We start from the raw sequence: 25658 nt of genomic DNA on the forward strand, positions 1-25658 counted from the left end.
GAAAAGTGTGTTCTAGGCTGAGAGAAGAGAATATCCTAGGACAAATTTCTATGGACAATTTGAAACCACAGAAATTTGTGTTTAATGAGATGGAATGACTGGGGTAGTGAGTTTGAAGGAAATGATTAATATCAATAACTGAGGTTGGAAATGTAAACAAACCCCAGTGTTTGTATCATGGGATTGTAGAAATTATCTGCCTGGAATGCAGCCCTGGAGGAGGCAGGATAAAGATATAAGCAGAGGGCATAAAGAGATACAGAAATTCCACAGGTATTTGAGACATAAAGTTTTAGATATAGAAGATGAGGGAGGAGTCAAGATAATATTCAGAGTATGGGCCTGAATGTAAAAGGAGTATGTAAAAAGAGCTGGTCGCTTATGAAATACACATACGTGTGATTCTATTTGCCTAGAATGCCCACAATAGGAGATTCTATAGAGCTTACACTATAGTGGTCAACTGTGAGAGGCAGGAATAGAGAGAGATGACTAAATGAGTATTGTCTGGAGTGATGAAAATGCTCTGCCTTGGTTGTGAGGATGATTGTACAACTCCATGCTTATGCTGAAAACCATTTAATTGTGCATGTCAGATAGGAAAATTGGTCCATGAGATATTTTATCATAACTATATATGTATACATTTATGCCCATGATAAATATACACATGCATGTATATATGTATAAATGTCTATGTAATATATATAAAATGTGTAAAACAAACATTAGGCAGTTTGATATTTGAGTCCAGAGCTAGAGAGAGAGAGATCAAAATCAGAGATAAATATTTAAGAACCAGTTGAGGAAAGGCAGGGATGGTTTAGCAGCCAAAGCACTTGCCTTGAAAGCATATGGCTGTGACTTAGATACCCAATGCTACCCACATGCACTTAGAAGATCTGTTGTCTGGGATCATCTCTACACCACAGTGTACAGTGTGCAGTGCACACCTGTGTGTGAGCCAACATCACAACTTAAATATGTGTTCCCCCAGTAAGCACAACAAAAAGGTGTGCAAACATCTTAGCCAGGAGTTAGGCTCCCGTCCCCAAGTAATAACCAATAAAATTGTGTGTGACCACAGTGAGTGTTGTGATGGGTACTGCAACCAGAGATGTGATATCCCTCCACCCCATGTAAGCACCAGAGTCAAGTGTGTGAACACTACAACCAAGCTTGTATGTCACTCCTGATCCTCTCAACCACAAGATTAGCAGTGTGGTCAAGGCAGTTGATGAGAATGTACAACAGTAATGAAAGAAGCAGAGAACCCACGGCAGAGTCCTTTGTAGTACCACCAGGGAGAGGAATCTTCCTCAAAATCGGATAGAAACCATCAGAGAGAAAGGACAGGACTAGGAGACCAGTTGACTTAGAGATCAAAGGGAGTTAATTTATTGCCTGCCCAGGAGCTGGGAAACTTAATTCCAATGGATGGCAAATGGAGTCTGGGTCTTTATAAGGAATGTTGCTTTCTCAAAGTGGAGGATAGAAGTAGAAGAATCAGAAAGCACCAAAGAACAAGAAAGCACCAAACCCAGGGGCTGGAGAGAATGCTGCTCTCAAAATTGATTTTAAGAGTTAACTACGAACATGGCAGCCATGGCATGAGGCTAAAGATTAGTTTCAGGTACTCAGGGAGGACTCCGGCTGTACTCGAGAACTTATTCAGGGAGAAGCACAATCAGATTTGTGATTTAGAGGAATTTTCTGGTCAGGACAAGAATGGCTGATAGTAGAAATGACTAGGTGGGGTTTAAAATATTCCAGTTAGGGAATAATGGTATGAAAGGGGGTAGTTCCTCTGAGGCTAGAGGAGGGAGAAGAACTGGAGCGAGCACTTACTGAGGGAAGCCATAGTGCAGTGTGATGCAGCAGCTGTTAGGTTTGAGAGAGAATACAAGATGGGGGGTGAGTTCTGGTTTACAAAGCCATGGGGATGTCAGAGATATTCAGGGAGAACCTGAGAGATGCAGGAAGGAGCTGGGAGTCAGGTGCTCATTGCAATCAATGGTCTTCACGCCTAAGGGGGAACCTTAGTGTGTCTCACATCCCTGGTTTCTGAGATGGGCACAGCCTGGTGGGGGAGTTTTCTAGGACTTGATGCCACAATCCAATCACTCCCTAGGACTGGTGCTTATAAAGTTCTCATTGCATGCCTCCTCTTCCTCCTTCGCATCTTCCTCCTTTCTGTTTGCTTTAGGGTCCTTTCAGCAGAGTACCTACTAAGCTGCACCTCTCTTTGGGGTTGATCAAGGGACTACCAGAGGACACTACTTGGAGGACAAGGCCAGTCCAGGACTGGGAGGAGAGGAATGGGGACTGGAGGGAGAGCCCAGTTCCTTGCCACTCAGGCCCAGGAGTGACAAGGAGCAAAAGCAGGACATCTTTTGACAGGCCAGTGTGGCGAGTTTGCACACTGACTATGCGTGGGGGCTATGGCTCCCAGGAGGTAATAAGAGTGAGCCACTTACATGTAGTAGATAGTAATATGAGGAATCTTCAGGGTTATTTAATGTTTTGGGCATCCGGGGCCGTCTTGGGGGTCTCAATATTTTTAGCTCTTCTCCTTTAGCGATACCTACAAGAAAAGTGATCATAAACAGGACTTCAAACACAAAGCAAACTTTTCCTGTGGGGACAAATAAGAAATTATAAATATACCAGTGGGGCTAAAGCTAGAAGAGAAAGGAAACACTTTATTTCCCCACAACCTTACCCTCATTCTGTTCTTTCTTCTGATGGTCTGATGGTCTAGGACTTTGAGAATGGGGAGAAAGAAAGAAGGGAAAGGAAATAAGGGTACAGTTTGGTAATAAAAAATAGGGTACAGCAGGTTAGTGAATTGAGGAGAGAGAATTCACAGCTGATGAATACATTTTGAGAGGGTTATTATATTCAGAGAATCTTGCAGCCTCAGCACTTCACCACCCCTCCCACCAGCATTAGACAGACACCATCCATTCAAGCACTGCATGAGCTCCTTTATTTATTTGATTATTCAAGTATATATTATTTGATTTGTAATTAAAAATAATTATTTGATTACTCTAATAAGTAAACTAAGAGGTTACCCTTGATTCTGCATTCAGGAATTACTCCTGGAAGTGCTTGGGGGACCAGATGGATTACCAGGGATTGAACCTGGGTGAGCTGTATGCAAGGCAAGTGCACTACCCACTGTACCTAGACCCTGAGCTCCTTTAAAAGTGCAACCTTATATGTTATTATGACCTAGATGAGGGGACTGATTATTTTCAGCCCCTCCTGTTCTTTCATCAAAGCATAGACTCTCAAATTATTTTCAGCTCTAACTTGAAAAAGCTTTGGCGGAGAAAGAATAAAGCTTGTTATCTTTGTCTACTCTTTCTCCGTGTTGTCAATGCAGGCAATTTCTCAAAGCTGAAAGCACACTGTTGGAGCTTCTAATGATTTGCACAGTATTATTACTGTTTACTGTAAGTTGCTTCAAATCTAAAGAGCTAATGGAACACTTCGAGTATTTCTATTTTTCAGGATTTTCTGAAATCCCCTCCCCGGTTGCATTTTTGAGCAGAAACGTCTTCAAAGTTAGATGTATCAGAGTTAATGTGGGCGGAGAATCTGAGTCATTATTTGAAAACAACCTTTACTCAATATAGATATCTGACCTTATATTTACTACAGCACTTTAAGGACAGTAATAGTTCATTACTGTGGATAGTAAAGGGAAATCACAATTGCTGATCCTCACAGATAAAAATACACAGAAACCAATTGCCCCACACCATACTAATGAAGTCAAAATAAGCCAACAAACATCGTTGCTTACTAAATGTAAGCAATTATGACCAGCAGCGTGACTTGGCTTCAACCAGCAGAGACTCGGAGATGTCTATCTTTCCAGTCCCATGCCCAGCCTATTAGAGGGACACACTAAGAAACATCTAATATTCTAATATTATCCAGCTCATTTATTTTAAATATGTATGAGAGATTGCTGGATGACAAAGATAGATCAGTTGGTAAAGAGTATTTCACAGAGGTCCAATCCACAGAATAATGCTAATCAGAGGAAAAACATGACAGTCATAAATGACTTTCTTTATTGGAATGAAACCAAAGAAAATGATGTATTTGTTAATAGACCATGTTAATTGAGATTAGCAATGGATAAGAGCAGAAGCACTTTCCAACAAATTCTCAGCAGGTTTATGTTCTATTTTCTCTCTTCCTAGAAGAGAGGTAGTGAAGAGAATCTTAACGTCTGGGCCCTAAATGGGCTATCTTCAGTATTGCAGTGTAAGGAAAATGGTCAAGTCTAAATTCTTGCAGTATCATAAACAGTGATCTTATATTTTTCTTTCCCTTTCCCCTTATGCTGATTATTAAACAGCTTTTATTGATGCCTGGAGAGTTTTATTATTTTACCGTGTATTGCTCCTATCAGTCATGTTACTCATTTGAATTTAAAAGGCAAGAATGATAAAAATATGGCAATGGTGAAAGCAAAAAATGGTAAAAACAAAAAAGCTATACTTTTAGAGTGACCCGGGAACAAGTTTGAGCCTGAGTTTAGTGTTAAAGTTTGGATTAACTAACAAGACACTACTATTACAATAAAAATGAATTAAATTGAAGATGGCAAAAAATCTAAACAAAGCCTATGAGAGAGAAAAACAAAATAGATTCTGGGGGAAAAGGCAGGCAAGTCAAGTTCTTGTTACCATTTTCTTACCAAGTGTTCTTCATTCCATCTGACTTCTATTTCCAAGAATTTTGAAACTGCCTTCTAGAAGGTCAAGGATGCCAAATTTGTTGAAGAATTTAAAGGCCTTTCACCTGTCCTTATCTATGACTTCATCATTTCATACTATTGGTCATCCTGTCCATTCATTACTAGGAAGAGGTTTATGAAGGCAAGTTTTAAAATCTTCTTTATCCTGCTCTCCTGGAACTTACAGAAATTCTTGACACAGACTGGGTGATTAAAGTTTGTGGATGAAATTGAGGATGTGATTCACTGGTAGAGAAATTGCCTCCTGCTGTGAATGCATGAGTTCTTAGGTTACACACACACACACACACACACACACACACACACACACACACACACAACTCACTCACACACACACTCACACACATGCATACATACACACATACATACACACTGCTGGGTGAGTAAATCCTCCCTTTGTCTCGTAGATTTAATCCCTTCCATCCCAACTAACTCCAGGTACTTTCAACACACTATCCAGACTGACAACTTCCTAATAGACGACTGGGATAGACCTTCCCACCCACTGCCAGAGAAGCTTGCCCTATTCTTTATTCTTCCATTTTTACATGCCCTGTTTTTAAATTCCCTATTAATATTTCCATCTCAAACTCTCAGACTCAAATGAACCAATGGTTATCTTTGTTTTCCAATTTTATATAAGCTCAACAACACCGTTATTTCTATTATCCATGTCCAAAATACTTACATCACCTTTATCTTCTTTTAGATTTTCTATAATCAGCCATCAGTTTCTGTCAATTTTGAACACATTGTTTGAGATGTCTACTATTCATCTATTATTTATACGTGTAAACCACTGTTTACCACTCAAAACTACTCAAACGATTGTCAATTCTGAATCAGTCTCCCAAGCTTTATCTAGCACAAAAGGTATTTGATTTGAAATACCTGTGAAATTTAATTTGATATTTAAGAGCCATATTTTCACATTCAAAAACACCACAATCAAATTATTTCCTTCAATTATAAAATTTCATTATTCAAATGATATAAGAAGACTAATTTAAGTATTTGCAGCCCTAATGTTCTCAGTAGCATTATTCACAATAACTGAAATATGCAGTTTTTCTAAATATTCATCAGCAGATGACTGGATAAATAAGCTATGGTGGTAGATCTCTATGTTTATATACATATAATAGCAATTACTTTGACATTTTAAAATCATATATAATAGCAATTACTTTGACATTTTAAAATCATGATTTTTAGTATAAAATGTTGGAGATGGGTAGGGCACTGGAACTTGGATGATGTTCACATTATTCCTTTTCAATCTTTTTATTTAGCTAAGCCCCTGAAATTCCAAGTGTTGTTTACCAAAATAACATAAATTAAAAAATTGTAAAACAGAAAGTTATTTGAGAGTAACTGCAATTTGGAAAAGAGCATAGCAATCTACAGGTTAGCATTTTGAGGGTATGGAGTAGGCTGCATTTATGGGCAAGAAAAGGAGAGAATTGATTTAAATAAAAAATAGATACCATCAATGAAATTTTCCCAGAGCAGACAAAATCAGCCTAGTCATATAAATAAAATCCACACCAGCTAACTTCCTGAGCCCACATAACTTTGGTCATGACTGGCTTTTGTTTTGAATAGCAAATTTCTGTAAATAAGCTCTTTTGGAAAAATCAGCCTCTCAGTCCTTAAGTTTTCTTTTTCTGAGGACACAAGCGGGAATTTTCTATTTTATATACTGTGGTTCCAAAAAATTCACATTAGAAAAATTCACATCAGTTATCTTATTTACCTCTTTGCCCCAAGATAAGCAATCTCCTCTGGTCAGCCTAGTTGAAATGCCAACATATCATATTTATAGCTATATACATACATATATATATAATTATTGTCATCAAAAGTCCCTCTGAAGTCATAAGAATCTTTCAAATGCTTGTTTCAATCCTAAATCTTCGCTGAAGATTTGACTTACTTTTCCAGATCTCCCACTACTGTGAATGCCAACAGTGTCACTTGATATCACTTGATATCCCGTTACTCATTGATTTGCTTGAGTGTGCGCCAGAAACGTCTCCATTTATCCCTGTTGTGTGCTAGCATAGCCCAATGGTATCTGCTCGTTCTAGGAACACGAAGAGCCTCAAACCAATCATTCAGGGTCTTGACAAAGAAGTCTGGTCATCTCGTAAATGGATGGCCATGCGATCTTTTGATGTCCCGTGGAATCCAGTCGGTAATGGCTCTAGTCCAGCAGTCATCTCTAACTCTCATTACGTGTCCAGCCCATCTGATTTTTGATGCCTTGGCAAACGAGACAGCATCCCTGATTCTTGAGCGTTGATGGAGATTGGAACTCCGGATTCTTTCACTCATTTGAGTGAAACGTGATACTCGGAGCATAGCTCTTTAGATTCCTCTTTGAGAGACCTGAATAGAGCTCTCATTCTGTTTTCATAGGGCCCAGATCTCTGAGGCGTATGTTAATGCAGGAAGAATCGAAGAGATGTGCAGTGGAATAGAAGAGATGTGCTCAGATTTGGAGGTTCTTTATCCTCTTAGTTATTTCTTCAATGCTCTTGAAGGGGTTCCAAGCCGCTCTCTTCCTCCTTCGCAACTCAGGTGCCAGGTCATTTGTCATGTTGACTTCTCGACCTAGGTACACATAACAGTTGCATTCAGAGATGGTCGTTCTGTTGAGAGTGAATGGAACATCAGGAACAAGACTGTTTCTCATGAACATTGTCTTTGTGAGATTCAGCTGTAATCTGACCTTTCCACACTCACGGTCAAAGTCAGTCAGTATTTGTGCTGCTTGGCTGATGTTTGGTGTTATTAGAACAATGTCATCAGCAAAGCAGAGGTAGTGTAGTTGCTGACCATCTATCTTCACTCCTATTCCTTCCTAGTCCAGTTGTCACATGACGTTCTTGAGGTTGGCACTGAAGAGTTTTGGTGAAATAGTATCACCCTGCCGAAACCCACGGGCAATAATCTTCTCCATTGCCCTTCTGGAAGATGTGATAGATCCATCAGGACGTCGGATGATCACTTCTTTGTAGAATGGTGAGATCCTGGTAGGGAATCCATAATACAGCTCATGCAGGATCCTGATGTATTGAGTTTGAACACCCTGATTGGCTAGGGCTTCGATGACCACTTCTGTCTCAACAGAATCAAAGGCCTTCATTAAATCAATGGACGTTAGACAGAGTGGCATCTTGAACTCCTGAGAAACCTCAATGAACTTGGTTATCGTGTGGATATGGTCGATGGTGCTGAATCCCTTTCGGAACCCGGCTTGCTCGCATGGTTGTCCTTCATCTAGTGTTCTGACAATCCTATTCAGGATAACTTGAGTGACCAGCTTGTAGATGACAGACAATAGGCAGATTGGGTGATAGTTGCCAATGTCGTGGATGTCTCCCTTCTTGTATCGTAGTACAGTCCTGCTGGTTTTCCATTGTGACGGAACCTTACATTCAGACAGGTAGCGTGTGGAAGAGTCGAGCCAGTGTATTGATGAGTACTGATGGTAGGTTCTTCAGGTGTTCAGATCTGACCTTGTCTAGGCCAGGTGCTCTTTGTTTCTTTACCAACGAGATGGCGTGTCGGATTTCAGAAGGGAGAACGTTGGGAATGACATATCCATCCTGTGGAATTTGGAATGTGGACAAGTGGACGTAGCTATTAAAGAGATCTGAGTAGAAGTCATAAATAATCTTCTCCATTGCATTTCTGGAAGATGTGATAGATCCATCAGGACGTCGGAGGGCAGTCATCTTGGTCTTGTAGTTGGTCACGTAATGACAGGCAGGCATTACTAACGCTTTTTCCAGCTTCTGCCACATCTAACAGCACTGCTGCTCTTCTGTCTTTGAGGCCTTCCTTGATCGCTTCTCTGTACTGCTTTGCGAGCTCAGACATTTGCTTGCGGTTGCCTGAGGCATGCGCCAAGCCACGTTGGCGAATAAGCTCAAGAGTTTTTGAAGACAGGCATTTTTTTGTGGTTATCTCTCTCTTGGTGTTCCTTGCATAATCATGGAGGTGCTGAACCAATCGATCATATTCCTTGTCAATGTTGTCAATGACGGCATCTTCCCATGTTGCTGCAACAGAGCCAAAGAGTTCCCAGTTGGTGGTTGTTCTGGGAGTTCTATTCTTAAACTTTGCATTCCTTTCTCCCTGCCCTGTGAAATAGAATTTTGCACAAAGGAGACGGTGGTCCGATCCCGTTTGGAATTTTGGGATAACAGTGACATCAGTCAGGCAAAAACGTCTAATGAATATGATGCGGTCAATTTCGTCGTGGAACTGTCCACCGGGAGATTCCCATGTCCAACGTTTAGGTTTGGCCTTCTGGAACTGTGAGTTACCATGGATGGTCTTGGTCGACATGATGAACTCAGTCTGTCACCCTGTTCGTTCCATTCTAGGCCGTGGGATGTGGAGTTCTTCGGCTGATCTTTTCGGTCCTATCTTGGCATTAAAATCACCCACAACGATCTTGTAGAAGGTGTGGTCTTCTTTATAAAACTTCTCCAGCTCCATGTAGAACTTCTCAATTTCTCAATCACCATTATTGGATGTTGGTGTGTAGACAACGCAGACAGAAACTGCCGGCAATGAGCCACATTTATTTAAGTGTAATCATCCGATTCAGGTTGATAGGCATTAGAATTAATCAATGCTCATGGCCAAGTTCGTGTTGACAAGGACACCGACACCACCAACGCCTCTTTTGTTGCATGTTTCGAGGAACAGTTCTTCTCCAGTGTCAAAAACGGCATGATGTGATTGATGCCTTCTTGTCTTGGTCAGACCAATGATGTAGGTGGGTGGCCACGCGATCTTTGATGTCCTGTGGAATCCAGTCAGTAATGGCTCTAGTCCAGTGGTCGTCTCTAAATTTCATTACGTGTCCAACCCATCTGATTTTTGAAGATTTGGCAAACGAGACAGCATCCCTGATTCTTGAGCATTGACGGAGGTTGGAACCTTGGATTCTTTCTTTCATTTGAGTGAAGCGTGATACTCCAAGCATAGCTCTTTCGATTCCTCTTTGAGAGACCCAAAGAGTGTTCTTATCCTGTTTTTGTAGGGCCCAGGTCTCTGAGGCATATGTTAATACAGGAAGAACAGTGGAATCGAAGAGATGTGCTTCAATATATTGTATATTCTTCAGAATATACTGTATATTCTTCAGTATATACAACAGCATATACAAGCTATTTTCATTTACACATTATGGACTGAATTGTGTCCCTAAAAATCCATATGTTCAACTCTTAGTACCCAGTACTTTCAAATATGACTGTATTTGGAGAAACTATTTAAAGTGAGGCCATTAGGATGAACCTTAATTCAATATGACTGGTATACTTATAAGAAGTGAAGATTAGTATACAGGCTCAGGGAAGGCCATGCACATCCACTGGGAGGGGATGATCATCAATAAAGCAAGCAGAGAATTCGGTCTTAGCTAACAGACTTCAGATCAGTGGGAAAATAAATTTCTATTGTTTAATGAGTTCTATGGAACACTGTTATTGATGGTAAACCTAACAATATAACACAAAGCTTAATCTCATGCTTAAGGTCAGGTCACTTAATTCTTTTTACTGATTTTTAATTTAATTTTTTCTTTTGGGCCACAGCCAACAGTGCCCAGGGCTTATTCCTGGCTATGAGCTCAGGGATCACTCCAGGAACTCTGGGGAACTTCTGGGGGCAGCTCTATCTCACTGGTCCCCCAACTGTGATTTTATGAAGGTGATACTGTATGGTTTTGTAGGCCATCTCTATATGACTTACTTTTGGTGTCATCAGTGTGCATGTGGTAGATAACTGGAAATTCCAAGAGTTTTTATTAATTCCCTTTTAGGTTAGAGATACAGTACTAAGTGAATAGCAGACACCCAAAATAATTTGGCTAACTGTTGTCATCAGATATAAATATAATTCCTGAGGCTTTAAAGACAAATGAAATCAAAAGAACCAAGAAAGCTCTTGAAAGAAAATCAGGGGACTTTATGAAGGGTTACAAAAATCTTCAACCAAATCTAAAAGTCATAAAATGGTTGACATATTTGCCTACTGAAAAAAAATGAAAGCCAGACTACAATAATTAAATCAAGATACCTGTGACAGTTTGGAAAAATATATTTACAACAAAGATGACAAAGAATGGGTTGATATTTCTAATGCATAAATGTTAGCTATGACTACAAGCATACACATCAGAAGAAAAAATGGGCAAAAGGTCTCAATAGAAAATTCAAGGTGAGAAAATGGAAAAGGTCAATAGGCACAGAAAGGTACCTGACTTTGCAGAGGAGACAAGAGAATGCAATTTTCCCTGAGTACCACTGGGTGTGCCACCACCCGAATAAAAATGTAATTTATATTTATTATATTAATTCACAATGAAATACACTTTGCTACAGACACATAAACAAAGATTACAAAGAAGGATAGCACAGCTGGAAAGCATGTGAGAAAGTGTATTACACACATAAAGGAAATGTCAACTTAATACAGCCTTTTAGGAAAGCAATCTATAAGAACCTCAAACACGTTTAATCTCATTAGCCCTTGCCCTTGGGTACTTATTATATATAATTAAAATTCTAATAAATAAGAACATGTTCAAGGACATTTAATGAAACATTTATTTATTTTTTGATTTTTGGGCCACATCTGATTGTGCCCCGGCTTACTCCTGGATCACTTCTGGAGGTGGTCAGGGAACTTTATATGTTGCTGGAGATAAAATATTTTCATCATTAGCTTTCAATATTTTTAATATTAGCTCTATCTTTTCAATATTAGTTTATCAACTATTTTTATTAATCATGCAGAGTGGGAAGTCAATAAATGAAAATTATCTATGAATTTATTCCATAGGATCTAATTTCTCAAGTGAAATTTCCCCAGATTATTATGTATTTTTGAAGAGTAAATTTTCCATGAGTTTATCAGCATACAAATATTTCAGAGTGGCATAGTTTATTTTACTCTCTAAATTTTTGCTCCTTTGGGAAAGAACAAATGCTGTCTGCTAGTCACTTTAACCCCTGAATTACAAAAGTGACATAAACATTTATAATCACAAATTATCAGCAGCATATCAATGTTGGCAGAAACAAAATTACATTGTGACAATTTTGTGTGATGTGCATGATATTAGTTTGCAAAGGTTATTGCTATATTAAACGACCAGAAGGTAAAGTATTTATTTAGTGTTTTAGTTTATCAGAAATGCACATTTACAAAGTAATGAGTGGAAAAAATCCCAACATTTTGCATTCAGAAGATAGTAGATTCAAAACTCATGGTTAATATTTGCTTTGGAATATAAAATTCAGTCTAATTCTCATTCTAATGATAATTATACTATTTTACTTAAATAGATATGCAAAGTATAACTTCATAAGTTATCATAGGACTAAATAAGATATTAGCAGAATAGAAATGTACTTAACGTTATTATAATTTCTTATTGGACTAATGTATTCTTTTTTTTTGTAAATTTCCATTTTCTCTCGACAGTGAATGAACTCTAAGTAAAATAATACTGTGAACTACAGAAAATGCCAGAAAAAAATATTAATGCTGGAGTCAAGGATGTGGTTCAGTGAGTGAACTCTAAGTAAAAAAATACTGTGAACTACAGAAAATGCCAGAAAGACTATTAATGCTGGAGTCAAGGATGTGGTTCCAAGGGAAATGAGCCAGATGAGACTTAGGTTGGATTACTGGTACTGAAAAAAATAATATTCACTGCTGTAGGTTGGGCCAGAGCAATAGGGTATTTGCCTTGCACACAGAGGACCTGGGCTCGATTCCTCTACCCTCCCGGAGAGCCCAGCAAGCTACCGAGAGTATCCCACCCGCATGGCAAAGCCTGGCAAGCTACCCGTAATGTATTCGATATGCGAAAAACAGTAACAAGAAGTCTCACAATAGAGATGTTACTGGTGCCCGCTCGAGAAAATAGATGAACTATGGGAGGACAGAGCTACAGTGCTACAGTGCTGTAGGTTAAAGGCTAGATTCACCTTAGGTTTGGTTGCAACCTGCTTCCAGGAAGTTGGGAGCTTCTATCCAGCTTTCCACTTCATCTGCCCTATGTCAGTGCAGCCATCTGGAAGTTCACTTTTGGAGAACTTGTTCTGAGCTTGCCGTGGACAGTTCATTTCTGCAGGTTTCCTTCCTGCCCTGCACGGCCTCAATTCTTTGAACTCAAGAAGAGTCTGTAAGTTCTCCTGGTTGTCTGAACCACTTGCTTTACTCTACTCAATGGTCTATTTGTACTCTCTCGATTTTACCTGAGTTAATGGGCAGGTACTTTTACTTTGAGTTTCCTCACTTATATTTCTTTTCTCTTGTTAAATTTGTAAATAATGTAATTATATAATTTTATTTCTCTATTTTCTAGTGCTGCCACCATTGTCTGTTGTAATTTCTTCACAGAAATTTAATAAGAAGTTGAAGGTAATAGTAATTATTCTTTGCTTTCGTTCTTTCATGTTAGCTTTGAGTTTTAGTAGGTTAAATAAAAACTACAGTGAGAAGAATTAATATGGGTGCAAAAAGTGAGCTGATTTCATTGAAGGCTTCTACGTTAAATGTTCTGTCTGAGCAATTTCAGTTTACTCATCAGAAATCTAGATGCCAGATTTAACAAATTTACCAAAGTTTAACTGCTTTATATGATTAATATCCAATATGACTAGAATCTTCAAAGTAGATGTAAGGCTGAACCGTAAGGTTGTAAATAAAACATTTCTCTTTGAAAATCAAAGTTTTAAAAAACGTTTCAGGGAACCAAATGCTGGTTCTCAAGCATAAAGTGGGGTAGAAAATAAATTTTGAAAGGTAAGAAGTATATTGGGTGGAAAACAATACAATTTATGAAATCTCTACTTACTTAATGAATATGTCCCTATTAAATCAACAATGCAACACTATTTGAAGTAAGTTTCCCATGAATGAAGTATTTTACAGATAAGTTTAGAGGTACAAAACACATTTCTAGGTACCAGCATTACAACTCTAAGTAATACACATTGTGGAAAAGAAAAGGGACCAAATCTGCACCAAAATATCAAGGTTATTCCATAATTTAAACTCAAAAGAAGACAGAAATAAATGGAAATTGCTATTTTTTTGTCTTGCATTTATTTGGAAAGCAACATTAAAGCATTTTAAATATATTTGCTCTATGCATGCATGGCAAAGGACTTTGATTTAGTTTGAATTTACTGATAATATTATGCAAATGAAGCATAGGAATTATAACAGCATTCTTATTTGTTAACATCACAACCATTAAAAAATTATAGCCAGTTGGACAGTTATAGCCTCTTTGTAAGAGGAGAGAGAGAACATGTTTTCTGTATTATCATGGTTTGTTTGCTCTACAATTAATCTTTTTCTTCTCTTCACAATGGTGAATACAAATTGCCAGGTGTACTGTCAGTAAGAAGAAAAACATCCCCAAATAGGCGCATTCTGCACATTGTTCCAGAAGCATCCCCTAATATCATTGTATCCTGATGCATATAATAGCATTTGCTAGGATTTGTGACCAAATGGCTACACACTAGTTGTTTTATCCTCTATTTCTCCCAGTGAAAAATACAGGAGCTATTAGTTTCTAATGTAAAAAAAAAAACAGATAAAACAACAAGTCATTTATGTGCTTACCTCATTTTGGTTTTCAGACTTCATAATTTGAGCATTTTCATTTAACCATGTTTTACTCTTGGAACTTTTGCACACTAAAAAATACGTTCCACTAAAGGAAAACTCATAAAGTTTGCAGTTTGTTTAGCTTGTTACATTTCACTTGAAAAAGAGAATCACCCTCATTTATTATTTATATTTTTTAGTGATGTCTTTTAACTATAGTTAGAGGACTTAAAAACCCCATTGTTTTTTTTGTTTGTTTTTTTTTTTTTGCTTTTTGGGTCATACCTGGCGATGCACAGGGGTTACTCCTGGCTCTGCACTCAGGAATTACTCCTGGCAGTGCTCAGGGGACCATATGGGATGCTGGGAATCGAACCCGGGTCAGCCGCATGCAAGGCAAACGCCCTACCCGCTGTGCTATCACTCCAGCTCCAAAAACCCCATTGTTTTATTAAAAAAAATTGAAATCTAAAAATGGGGCTAGAATTTGCTGACAGTGAGGGAAAGTAAGCATAACCAAAGGTATGATAATGAATTTAGAACTTTTGCAAGAATTAAATATTAAGCAAGCAATATCTGGCCCCACTTTTGACATCAGTCTGAATTCTTTTCACTATGAAATTTTATAAACTATTCCAGGAATTAAAGGAAAGTTGTTTAGATTATTACAATTAGTGAATATCGACTATATCCAATGCTGAAGACTAGCTAATATTGTGGATATACCTCTCCCAAAATAACATAATGATTATCAACAACCATCTTTGCTATTTGTGATAACTATTGATAAGAAATTCAATCGATATGTTATAGTGTTATTCTCACTTACTCTGACAACCTCCTTCCACACAACAGACTGGAAACTTTTATGCATTGGAGTTTCTGATCTAAATGGAGAGCTTCACTTTCCAAGTCTATCCCAGGCTGTAGACATCGATGAAAGAACAGATATATTTCTTTTGTGTCTCCCTCTTATCAAACTTGCATCCTGCCATTATCTACTCCTTGTTATTGCCAAGCTAAGTGCAATAAGCAAAATAAAACAATAACAACAACAACAAAGATGAAGAGAGGAGAATGAGTCAGAAAAAGCAAAACCTAAGAAGAACACTCTAGACAAATATGAATCTGCTTATGAAAAATGAAATGAAAGCTTTCTCTCATTCCATTTTTTATAAAACCTTTCTCCCAAAAGAACACAGTGACCTCACATTTACTATAGAATAAAGGTTGGAAACTAATAAATGAAGCACCTGGCATAGCCTTTCCATTCTCAAAGTTTTAACTGGACTGATTTTTTTTTTTTACCTGAGAGATACTGCTGAGAAGAAATTCGTCTATTTATTGACATATGAGGATATACACCCAGATAAAGAGGCTTCAGTTGCTGTGACAAAATCATTTCATTCAGTTTTTTCTGTAGAATGAAATAGTCTTCAGATAACTTTGATATCTAAAAAGAAGGTTGGTGTCAGATTAAATCAGGGAGAAGAATTCAGAGAGGCATAGGTATAGTGATCTGTAAGCACATGAGCAGCAGCGCTGGTTCTCTCCAAAGTCCACTCTCCAAGGTCTCACATAGAGCCCATTGGACAAGGCTTTCTCTTTTTCATGCTACTTGCCCATCACAATCTTGGTCGCATAAACTATCAACCAAACATGTCAGCTACATGAAGCCTTCTCTCCTGATCAACTCCCTTTCCGGGGTCCCTGAATGCTGGCATATACCCTTACCATGCTTATGCTTATGACCCTGTTAACCTGCTTTCCTTTCTTTCCTTCTGGGTTTTCTTCACCTCACTTAGGGCTGATTCTTCTTTTTCCCATCTCCTGACCTCAGCCTCTGCCGGCCTGAAGGAAAATGACCTCGAGGCCATTTTTTTTCTGCCGCTAGCTAACTTGCCTCCTGGAGTGCTGAATCCATTCTATGGAGCTGTTAGCCAGCTCTCTGCATATGCATTCCTCTCATACTTTTCTGAACAGGAAATGACTAAATAAATTCATCAGAGAGATGGGTTTATTTAGCTCTACTTACAGCTAGAAGTTGAAGATGTTTGGAACATAGGATGTGTCTAACACCAAGGAGGAATCCAAGAGCCATTACTGTGTTTCTCATAGGACCAACCACCACCAGAGACAAAAACCTGAATCTGGAGGTTCAGGAAACTTGAACTAACTTCATATGCAATGGTCTTTATTTTATGGCTTACATACAATTTACATACTGTCGATTAGCTGGATAATCCCATGCATAAAATCCCATGCAAAAATGTAATATGTCTAATATGTATTTTAGAGTTCACTTAGTGTAAAAGCTTTTAGTTTGCATAGGAGAAAATAAAGATGTGGCATATAAAGTGGTTTTCTTCTGGGAAGAGTTAGGGTCACACCAGTTCAGTGTGCTATGCCTAGCTCTGCAGGCTTAGGGGACTATATGTGATGCCAGGGATAGAACTAGAGTTTGTTGGATGCAAGACAAGCACCTATTCCTATACTATATCTCTGGCCCTATAGTGGTTTTCTTAAGATCAAATTCCTAGAGAAAAAGAGAGCAACAACTGGAACCAGCATTAACAGGAGCAGTCCCCCATGATCTCTCCAGAAGATGAACTTATCAGACTTCCATGCTCTAAAATGGACTGACCTTATAGTAGAAACATTTCTACCAACAGCATGCTTGAAATACTCTTCTAGAAGGACTTTTTGTGACTCTAGTTTTATTTATGATTTCTCATTGCCATGTGACTGTAGTTTTCCTTATGGTTCCTCAAAAATCACTTTTGTCTATTGCAAGTATGCCCTCCTATGGCCATAAATTCTTTGATATCTATGTTGTCTTAAAACTCAGGACTGAGGAGTTAGAGAGATAGCACAGCAGATAGGGCATTTGCCTTGCACGTGGCTGACTTGGGTTCAATTCCCAGCATCCCATATGGTCCCCTGAGCACTGCCAGGAGTAACACAGAGTACAGAGTACAGAGCCAGGAGTAACCCCTGTCCATAGCTGGGTGTGACCCAAAAAGAAAAAAAAAAACAAAACAAAACTCAGAACTGAGAAAGAAGAGACTTTAGAGGATATAATTTTTTTAAAGCTATAATGTAAGAATCTCAGATCATGAAAATTTGAATTGCCATATATTAATATTCGATTTATTTACCTATTTACTTTGTGTTGCTGGGGATAAGATAGATGTAGGCATGTGGTGTACTACTGAAACACATGCATAGCCCAGAAATTATAATATTTTAATATGTGGTATAAGACTTATGTTCTTTTGTCCAAAAGATTTCCATCAAATTTTATACTAATTCATCTGAGTAGATTCATTTAAAAAACAAACAAACTTTGGTTATTTGAAAAGCACAACCTTAGAGACAGCTAATTAAAATTTTTGCAGTTTTTCATTTTGATATATGAAACACTATGTCAGTGAATTAGCTACTTATTTGATTCTGTTATGGTGTGATTCCCAGAGATTTTCACAAGTAGACATATTTGATTTACATACCTGTTTTGAAAATATGGCTAAATCGTAGACTTCTTGGTCTAAATTTGCACCTGAGTCACTGTCATTCTTTGGTGTGACAGCCTCATATTTTGAGGGATAGCAATACAGGCCATGGTAGTTCTTCTCTGCCTCTGTTAATGCTGAGACTCTGTTTTGATCGTTGAGAGATGCCATCCGATCCCTCATTAACTGCTGCCTTCTCCTATAACCCCGGTATCTGCTCTGAATGAACAGAGCGGCTTCGTCTTCTTCAAGACCTGGTGTCACTGGTTTTTCTTGCCTCTCTGTGACCACCCTCTGTCTCAGATGGCTTTGGTCCTGGCTGCAGAGTGATGCATTCTGGGTGACCACAGATGTCCTCTTTGCTTTTTCCTGGTAACTGGGATTTTGATACACTGACCTTTGGCTAATACTCGGTTCCAGAGATTTTTTAACAGAAGATGGCTTCCTGTCACTATCAGCTAAGCACAGTCCCTGGTAGCTGGCTCTTTCTGCTAGACCCTTCCTTTCTAGATATGCTGCTTTTGAGTCTTCAAAATTCTTTTCCTCTGTATATTCCTGATAGTAATTCTGCCCCACAGCATCCTCTCTCTCCTCTGTTCCCATCTTACTATCCTCTTCCAAGTGTTGAATAGACTTCCGTTTGGGGCTCACTTCTGCCCAAGCCTCTTCCCCAGACATGTTATTGAATTTTTTCAGAGTCTGATATACTCTGTTGTTATTCTCAATAGTGGTCTCCCCATCAGCTTTGAAAATTGATGTCTTCACCATAGATGTACTTGCTTTATTATTTGGAGCTGGGATGGCCTGAGAAGAGACTGTCCATTCTGTCTCTTTCTTCACAAAAGAGTTCCTGTAGGAAACATATTGCATCTGAATAGATAATACTCAACTAGAGCTTATCACCTCTTTTGGATATAGCTATAGGCCACAAAACATTGTGTGTGTGTGTGTGTGTGTGTGTGTGTGTGTGTGTGTGTAGGGGGTAATGGAGAAAAATAACACAGGGTGCTGAAAATAAAACCTTAACTCACATAACTCAAGTTTCCTAATATGTTCTCTCTAGTGACAACTGTGATGGCTACTCAAATAATGAGAATAGCATCTTCAATTTTGAGTGAAAATGTCCCGGCATATATTCATTTAGCAAACTACAAAACTCAATGAATTCAGCCACTTTAAGAGCTGTCCTTTTCAAACACTAAGTGCTTATAGTGAGGGAAACTGTGAAAAATACATCTAGGTTAGACACAAGTTAGCAGGCTCTGTTCACTTGACTGACCTGTTTTTTAATAAACTCCAGGCCTACAGATCACAGGAGTTATCTAACAAAATTCAAGGAAAGGCAGTGTCCCGACTACAGTTCATGATTATGTAATATGTTGGCAAGCATTTCGCAGTTGTCACTTTGCCAATATATTTCCAAAATGATTTCCCATTAACTTGAAGATAAAATATTCACTATACCTTATTAAATTTTTTAAGACATATTTTCAGCAGGGAAAATCCTCCCAAGATCAGTATTACCATTGACAGGTATTATGGCAAAAATGTTATAACCTGAGACTCTGACATGTTACTTGGGGGTGAGTGCTGTCCTCAAATTTTCTTTTGGCAAATGAAAACCAGGGAGAGTTTTTTAAAAAAATATTTTTTATTATTATTTTTTAAAATCTATTTGTAAATGACTCTTCTTTGATCCAGTTAAGGAAAACAGTTACGGAGGCTGAATTTTTCTAATTTTATTAACCATGTCCTAGCCCTACTGGGACATTCTCAGATTTATACAAAAATCATAAAAGAGTCCTCACTGTCCTGTCAGGGATTTGAGAAATAGAAAGGGAACAAGAACCCATAATTTGGTGTATTACTATATTTATGTTCTGATTATCTTTTTAACACCCTCCTCTAAGAATGCCAATGTTAGTCAAAATACAATTACAAAACTGTTAGTATACAAAGTATCACAAAAATATTAATCATAATACAATTAATAAAGTTCCTCAATTATAATACCTTCCCCAAATTATACATTGCTTTTGATATTCAAATATGCCTTATGGGTGAATCATTACTTTACACAGAGCTACAATATCCTAGTCCATCCCACATGTCTGGGTTCATGGTGCAGGACCATCCATCAAGGGACTGAGGTAAGCTGAAGGATGGTGTGCAATGATATTTCCAAGTTTATACTAGTTAGAGTTCCAGTCTAAAAAGAATTAGAGATATCTTTTGGCACCTCTCAGAGAAGTTTGCAGGTTTGAACCCTTCTCCAGTTGCCAATTGTGGTTTTAGAGTTCGAGGTTTGGTGCGTTTGCTACTGACATGTGAACTGAAAACCAGGGCTATGGGTATCTGGGGGAAAGCAAAATCAGAAGTCACGGAGGGCTGAGTGCTCTAGGCTGCATATGTCTGTCTCTGGAAGGGGGTTTATGTCAGGCCCCCCTCCTTTCTCTTCTCTTGTCTCCCTCTAGCTTTCACCTGAGAATCCCGTTGTTCTTTATCTGCACTTTGTTTTAATCCTGATATTGTGTTCCACCTTCTATGATGCCTATTTCAACAAAGGTAAAAATCTCTCTCCCAGACCAGTATAGGGACAGTTTTTTATTTACACATTATTCTCTAAAGTGTATTGTCTGTATTGTGGATGCTTAATCAGTAGTTGCTAAGTTAAAAGCTAAATCTTGGTGTCCTCAGTAGAAAAGTGGTAAAAAATGAGTACCTAATTGATTATCAGACTTATGATCTACAAGCTGAAATTTAAACTCTAAGAGTAGTAATTTCAACAAATAGTAAAGTAGTGCATCTTTCTCTCTTTTTTGCTTATATTTCACACAGACTTCTGAAATACAGGAGCAACACATAATACTTATCCTCTTGCTCCTAAGGAAGGCACTGACCCTTTGATACCTTCTGGAATGTTTTACAATTAGCAATAAAGGAAAATAAATCATTATGATCCATGAAGGCAAAGACCTTATAAATAGGTGGCTAGAATACAAGAAATAATGAACCTGTTAAGTGCCTCTATGTTTCAGATAGAAAGGAGTATTTGTTAGTATAAAAGGAGACTAGCATAGTTATATAGGGAGAGTGTATGCACATATTCTTTGGCTAATATATTATGATTTAGGGGACCAATGCCTTACTAATTACAAGGGGAACTCAAGAGAGAGCAGAGGAACATTATTTACATGTGGAAGATGGTTTACCTATGGGGCTTGGCAGGAGAGGAATCAGCAAAGGAAACTCAGAGTTAGGATAAGAAACCTAGAAGGCAGTCTGACAGAAGCTTCAGGAGAGAAAAATTAGAGTTGAAAAGTGTTAGAATTGCCATGAAGTCAGTGAAATTACAAACAAAATTTAAAAATGCCACAGTGCTCAGTAAGTGTTCACTGAACTTAGGAGCCCGGTATAAGAAGAACTGACCTTTATTTTGAGATATCAGAAACCTGAAAAATATAGAATGTCAACATGGCACAAAAATCAGCATCATATACCTTTTATTTTCAAAGTTTTTCTTATAGTCAAATTCTTGATCATGAGTCTGAATTGTTGTGACAGTTGTGTTTCTCATGTTCACAATTTCTTTCTGCTGTTTCCTGACCAGATGTCCTCTTGCAGCTGGAACACAGAAGAGCCAGAGAAGCTTTAAGAATAATAAGTAATATGACATTACTTAAAGTGGTTAAAAACTAGTTTGATATTTTTGGGGGGGTCATCAATATCAAAGAAGAAAATGAAATTAACAACCTGAAAATGGGATTCATTAAGACTCTTGTAGATGATAAGCAATATTAGGAAAGTAACTGAGGGGCTGGAGTGATAGTATATTGGGCAGGGTGTTTGCCTTGCATGTGGCTGACCCAGGTTTGATCCCTGGCATTCCATAAGGCCCCTCAAGCACTGCTAGGAGTAATTCCTGAGTGCAGAGCCAGGAGTAACCCCTAAACATTACTGGGTGTGGCCCAAAAATCAAAAAAGGAGGTAATTGAAATATCATATATATATTCATATATATATAGGAAAGGACTAATTTGCAACTAAAACAGATGTGTTAAGTTGATCAAAAGATCATATATACTCATGTACTAATTTGCTTAAAAATCCACTGGTAACTATTTCCAGAAAAAAAAATCCCTGCTATTTACGTATGTGTTTGAAACTTTGACCAATCATTCTTGGAATCAGATAGATTTCAGAATTCAGTTAACATTTAAAAACAAATTGATCATATGACCATGACCCAAAAATTTCCCTTTGGGGAATATAACTCCAGGACATAAAAAACACTCTCTCAAAAGGACATATGCACACCATTATTCACTGCTGCACTCAGTGTAACAGCTAAGATATGGAATCAACCTACGTGTACAAAGACAGATGGATTATGAAGATGTGGTATACAACCACAATGGAATACTATGCAGCTGCACAAAATGATGAAATCATGAAATTTTCTGCAATGTGGTTGGAACTGTAGAGTGTAGTAAGTCATAAGAAGAAAGACAAATACAGGATGATCTCACTTATCTGTGGTATACAGAATACTGGATGAGGAAATGTGCTGTAGTAAAAGGCGGGATGCCTAGATTACCCATGACCCCAATGTTTAGAGAGGAAGAAGACAGAAAAATTTCTAGGGGGGAAGAAAAAAGGGGAGCTAATTGGTGGGCAAACATCAGGATTTGAGTTATACTGGTGATATGGGTGAGTGGTATAACCATATATTCCAAACAGAGACTTGAAAAAACGGAAAACCTGAGCTAAGCTGCAACCACAGAAACTTTGTAATGTGCCTGTCAAAGGGCTGGAGCAATAGCACAGCGGGTAGGGTGTTTGCCTTGCATGCAGCCGGCCCAGCAGAGCCAGGTTCGATTCCTCCACTCCTCTCGGAGAGCCCGGCAAGCTACAGAGAGTATCTCCCCCGCATGTCAAAGCCTGGCAAGCTACCAAGGTACCCGTGACGTATTCAATATGCCAAACACAGTAACAACAAGTCTCACAATGGAGACGTTACTGGGCCACTAGAGCAAATTGATGAACAATAGGAGGACGGTGACTGTGCCTGTCAAATTGATCCCTCACATCTTTCTAAATAAGTTTCAACAAAAACGGCCTTACTTTGTACACACAAGAATTGTATCAAAAGACAATTCAGAGCAATTAGCATAGAGTCTGCAACATGATCCATGTTGGGATAGGCTTCCATAACCAAACACATAAAATATTTCTGCAGGAAAATACAAGTAGGAAGAATAAAATGCATATATTTTTATGTGTGCATATATACATATACTATATATATATATATATATATATATATATATATATATACACACACACACACACATATACCATCAATGGCCAAGACGCAGGGACTATAAAACCCAGCTTCCAGGGCCGCGCGCCATCTTATTATTTTCCTTTGGAGAACTTGGCAGGCTACCAAAAGTATCCTGCCCACACGGCAGAGTCTGGCAAACTTCCCGTGTCGTATTCAATATGCCAAATACCAGTAACAATGATGGGTCTCATTCTCCTAATCCTGAAAGAGCATTGAAATGGCTCTTTTAAAATCTCAGGGCTAGGAAGAAGGAGACGTTACTGGTGCCTGCTCGAGGAAATCGACGAACAACAGGATGATTGGGATCGTAATATACATATATATAATTGCCAAATGAGTCATGAAAAATATTTTTGAGTGTTTTATTAGATTTGGATTTGTTTGGAAAGAATCAGATCTTAAATTACAGCATTTGCTTGTTTGCATTGGGATGTCCAAATGAGAAGTTAAGAGCTAAGAATTTCAAAAGGGTTAATAGAAAGCCAGTGGGGACAGAGAGAAGTGGCCCTAAACATGAATCGCTTGAAGGTCAGTCATCTATTCTGTCCACCACTTCAGAGGCCTTCATAACACAGGCTGCAAATCACAGTGGATCATAAAATCGATCCATTGGGCCACATCTAGCATCTAAAAATGAAAGAATAAACCAGACTAGAAAAAGCGGAGTGCACTATTTGTAATACATAAGTACACAGTTTTAACAGTAATTTTAACCATGGTCTTCTAGTAAAAAAAATTAAAAAGATACTATATCAAGTAAAGTTCTAAATTTGGTTTCTTACAGAAAAATAGGAAAAATACAAGTTGGTCAATATATTTCAATTAAAATTTGTGATATGTGGTTCTAAACATTTTTTCCACAGTTAATAGAAATAACTGGATGCCATCCTTTAACAAAAGGAGATTTAATTAAATTGTCAAAAATTATGGCAAGTGTAACCTTTAGAATAAAGTAGGAAAAATCTTATTATCCAATAGATTATAATATGACTCTTGAAATACATGATTAACTTAATCACTTGTCATATCTTTCATAATAGGTCAACTGTGTTTCATTAATACATGATGGAAAATTTTAAATCAAATTATTTTATCTGAAATAAAACATTCATTCAAATATTAAAAGTGTCCATCACTGAAACAATTTGATTTAGATTTAATTTAGAGACAGTATCAAAAGTCTGGGATCTAACACAAAAGTTACATAAAAGTTTGAGATTTTTATATAAGATTTGGTTTTATTCTTGTGTCTAAACAGAATACCCATTATTGTTACTGTTACATAACGAATATGCCACGGGTAGCTTGCTAGGCTATGCCATGCAGGCAGGATACTCTCGGTAGCTTGTTGGGCTTCTATGATTTGTTGTCTACTGTCTGAACCCCATCAAATATGGTGTGGTAATTATGGAAAATAGGTAGAATACTAGATTTTCATTGGAAGATGGTTAAGAGATTACCTGACTGTATTAGTATTGCACTTTTTCTTCTTTTTGCCTGTATTTTTTGGTATCTTCTTGACCCCAAGAATCCTCTGATACAAGCTTGGATAAAAATAAGCTTGTCAAAGGCTTCCTTCCGCATTAAATTTAATTGTTCCACATGATAGTACTTTAGGAAAACCTTTAAATAATAAAATTAAAACAAAGTTATGGCACACAGATGAACAACAGGTATTATGCTATGAAAAAATAAATTATATTCTGAATCATCTTTCGATTTTGGGAATTACTTTCTTGTGCTTTTTAGTCTAGATGCTGCTTTAATGATAGAGATTTGTAGAGAATTCTCTTGGAAAAAACATACTAGCAATATTCTTTTAAATTTCAACAATTAGCTGATGTTAGGTGGGCCACTAAGTGTAATGGAGGTTGAGTTCTTTCACCAAAATTCTAGCAAGGTGCACAAGCTAATTTTTATGCTTAAAAAAAGCTAAAATTATGAATGCTATTTCCCAAATTAAAATAAAAAACTTATAAAAATCTACTTGTGGGACTGGAGCACAGTGAGTAGGGCGTTTGCCTTGTACACAGTCGACCCAGGTTTGATCCCCAGCATCCTATATGGTCCTCTGAGCACCGCCAGGAGTAATTCCTGAGTGCACGAGCCAGGAATAACCCCTGTGCATCGCCGAGTGTAACCCAAAAACCAAAACAACAAACAAACAAAAAAACAACCAAACAAAAAAATCTACTTGTATGACAGAGAACAATTACATTGGCCATACACCACATATTTAGTGATCCTTATTATATATACTTATTAGCTAGGGACAAAAGGGAGACAAAACTCCCCTCTCTTAGGGGCTCTTAGTGTTACCAGCCGAGGAAATCAGGCAGAGAGTGGCACAGAGTTAACAAAG

The 25658-nt window shown here is 37.9% G+C and overlaps 1 protein-coding gene across 1 annotated transcript in view; it reads right to left on the bottom strand.

Moving 5' to 3' along the window:
- Window positions 1-25658, bottom strand: part of MYO3A (myosin IIIA) — a 176542-nt gene that overhangs the window by 20159 nt on the left and 130725 nt on the right. The window contains exons 26-30 of the mRNA XM_056107182.1: window positions 24757-24919; window positions 21450-21573; window positions 17947-18799; window positions 15746-15890; window positions 2478-2584 (exon numbers count right to left, since the gene is read on the bottom strand). Coding sequence (XP_055963157.1) covers window positions 2478-2584; window positions 15746-15890; window positions 17947-18799; window positions 21450-21573; window positions 24757-24919 — 1392 coding nt within the window. The remainder of the gene's footprint in view (window positions 1-2477; window positions 2585-15745; window positions 15891-17946; window positions 18800-21449; window positions 21574-24756; window positions 24920-25658) is intronic.

This window comes from Sorex fumeus, unplaced genomic scaffold, assembly GCF_029834395.1.
Source record: "Sorex fumeus unplaced genomic scaffold, SorFum_2.1 ptg000007l, whole genome shotgun sequence".
NCBI classification, from domain to species: Eukaryota; Metazoa; Chordata; class Mammalia; order Eulipotyphla; family Soricidae; genus Sorex; species Sorex fumeus.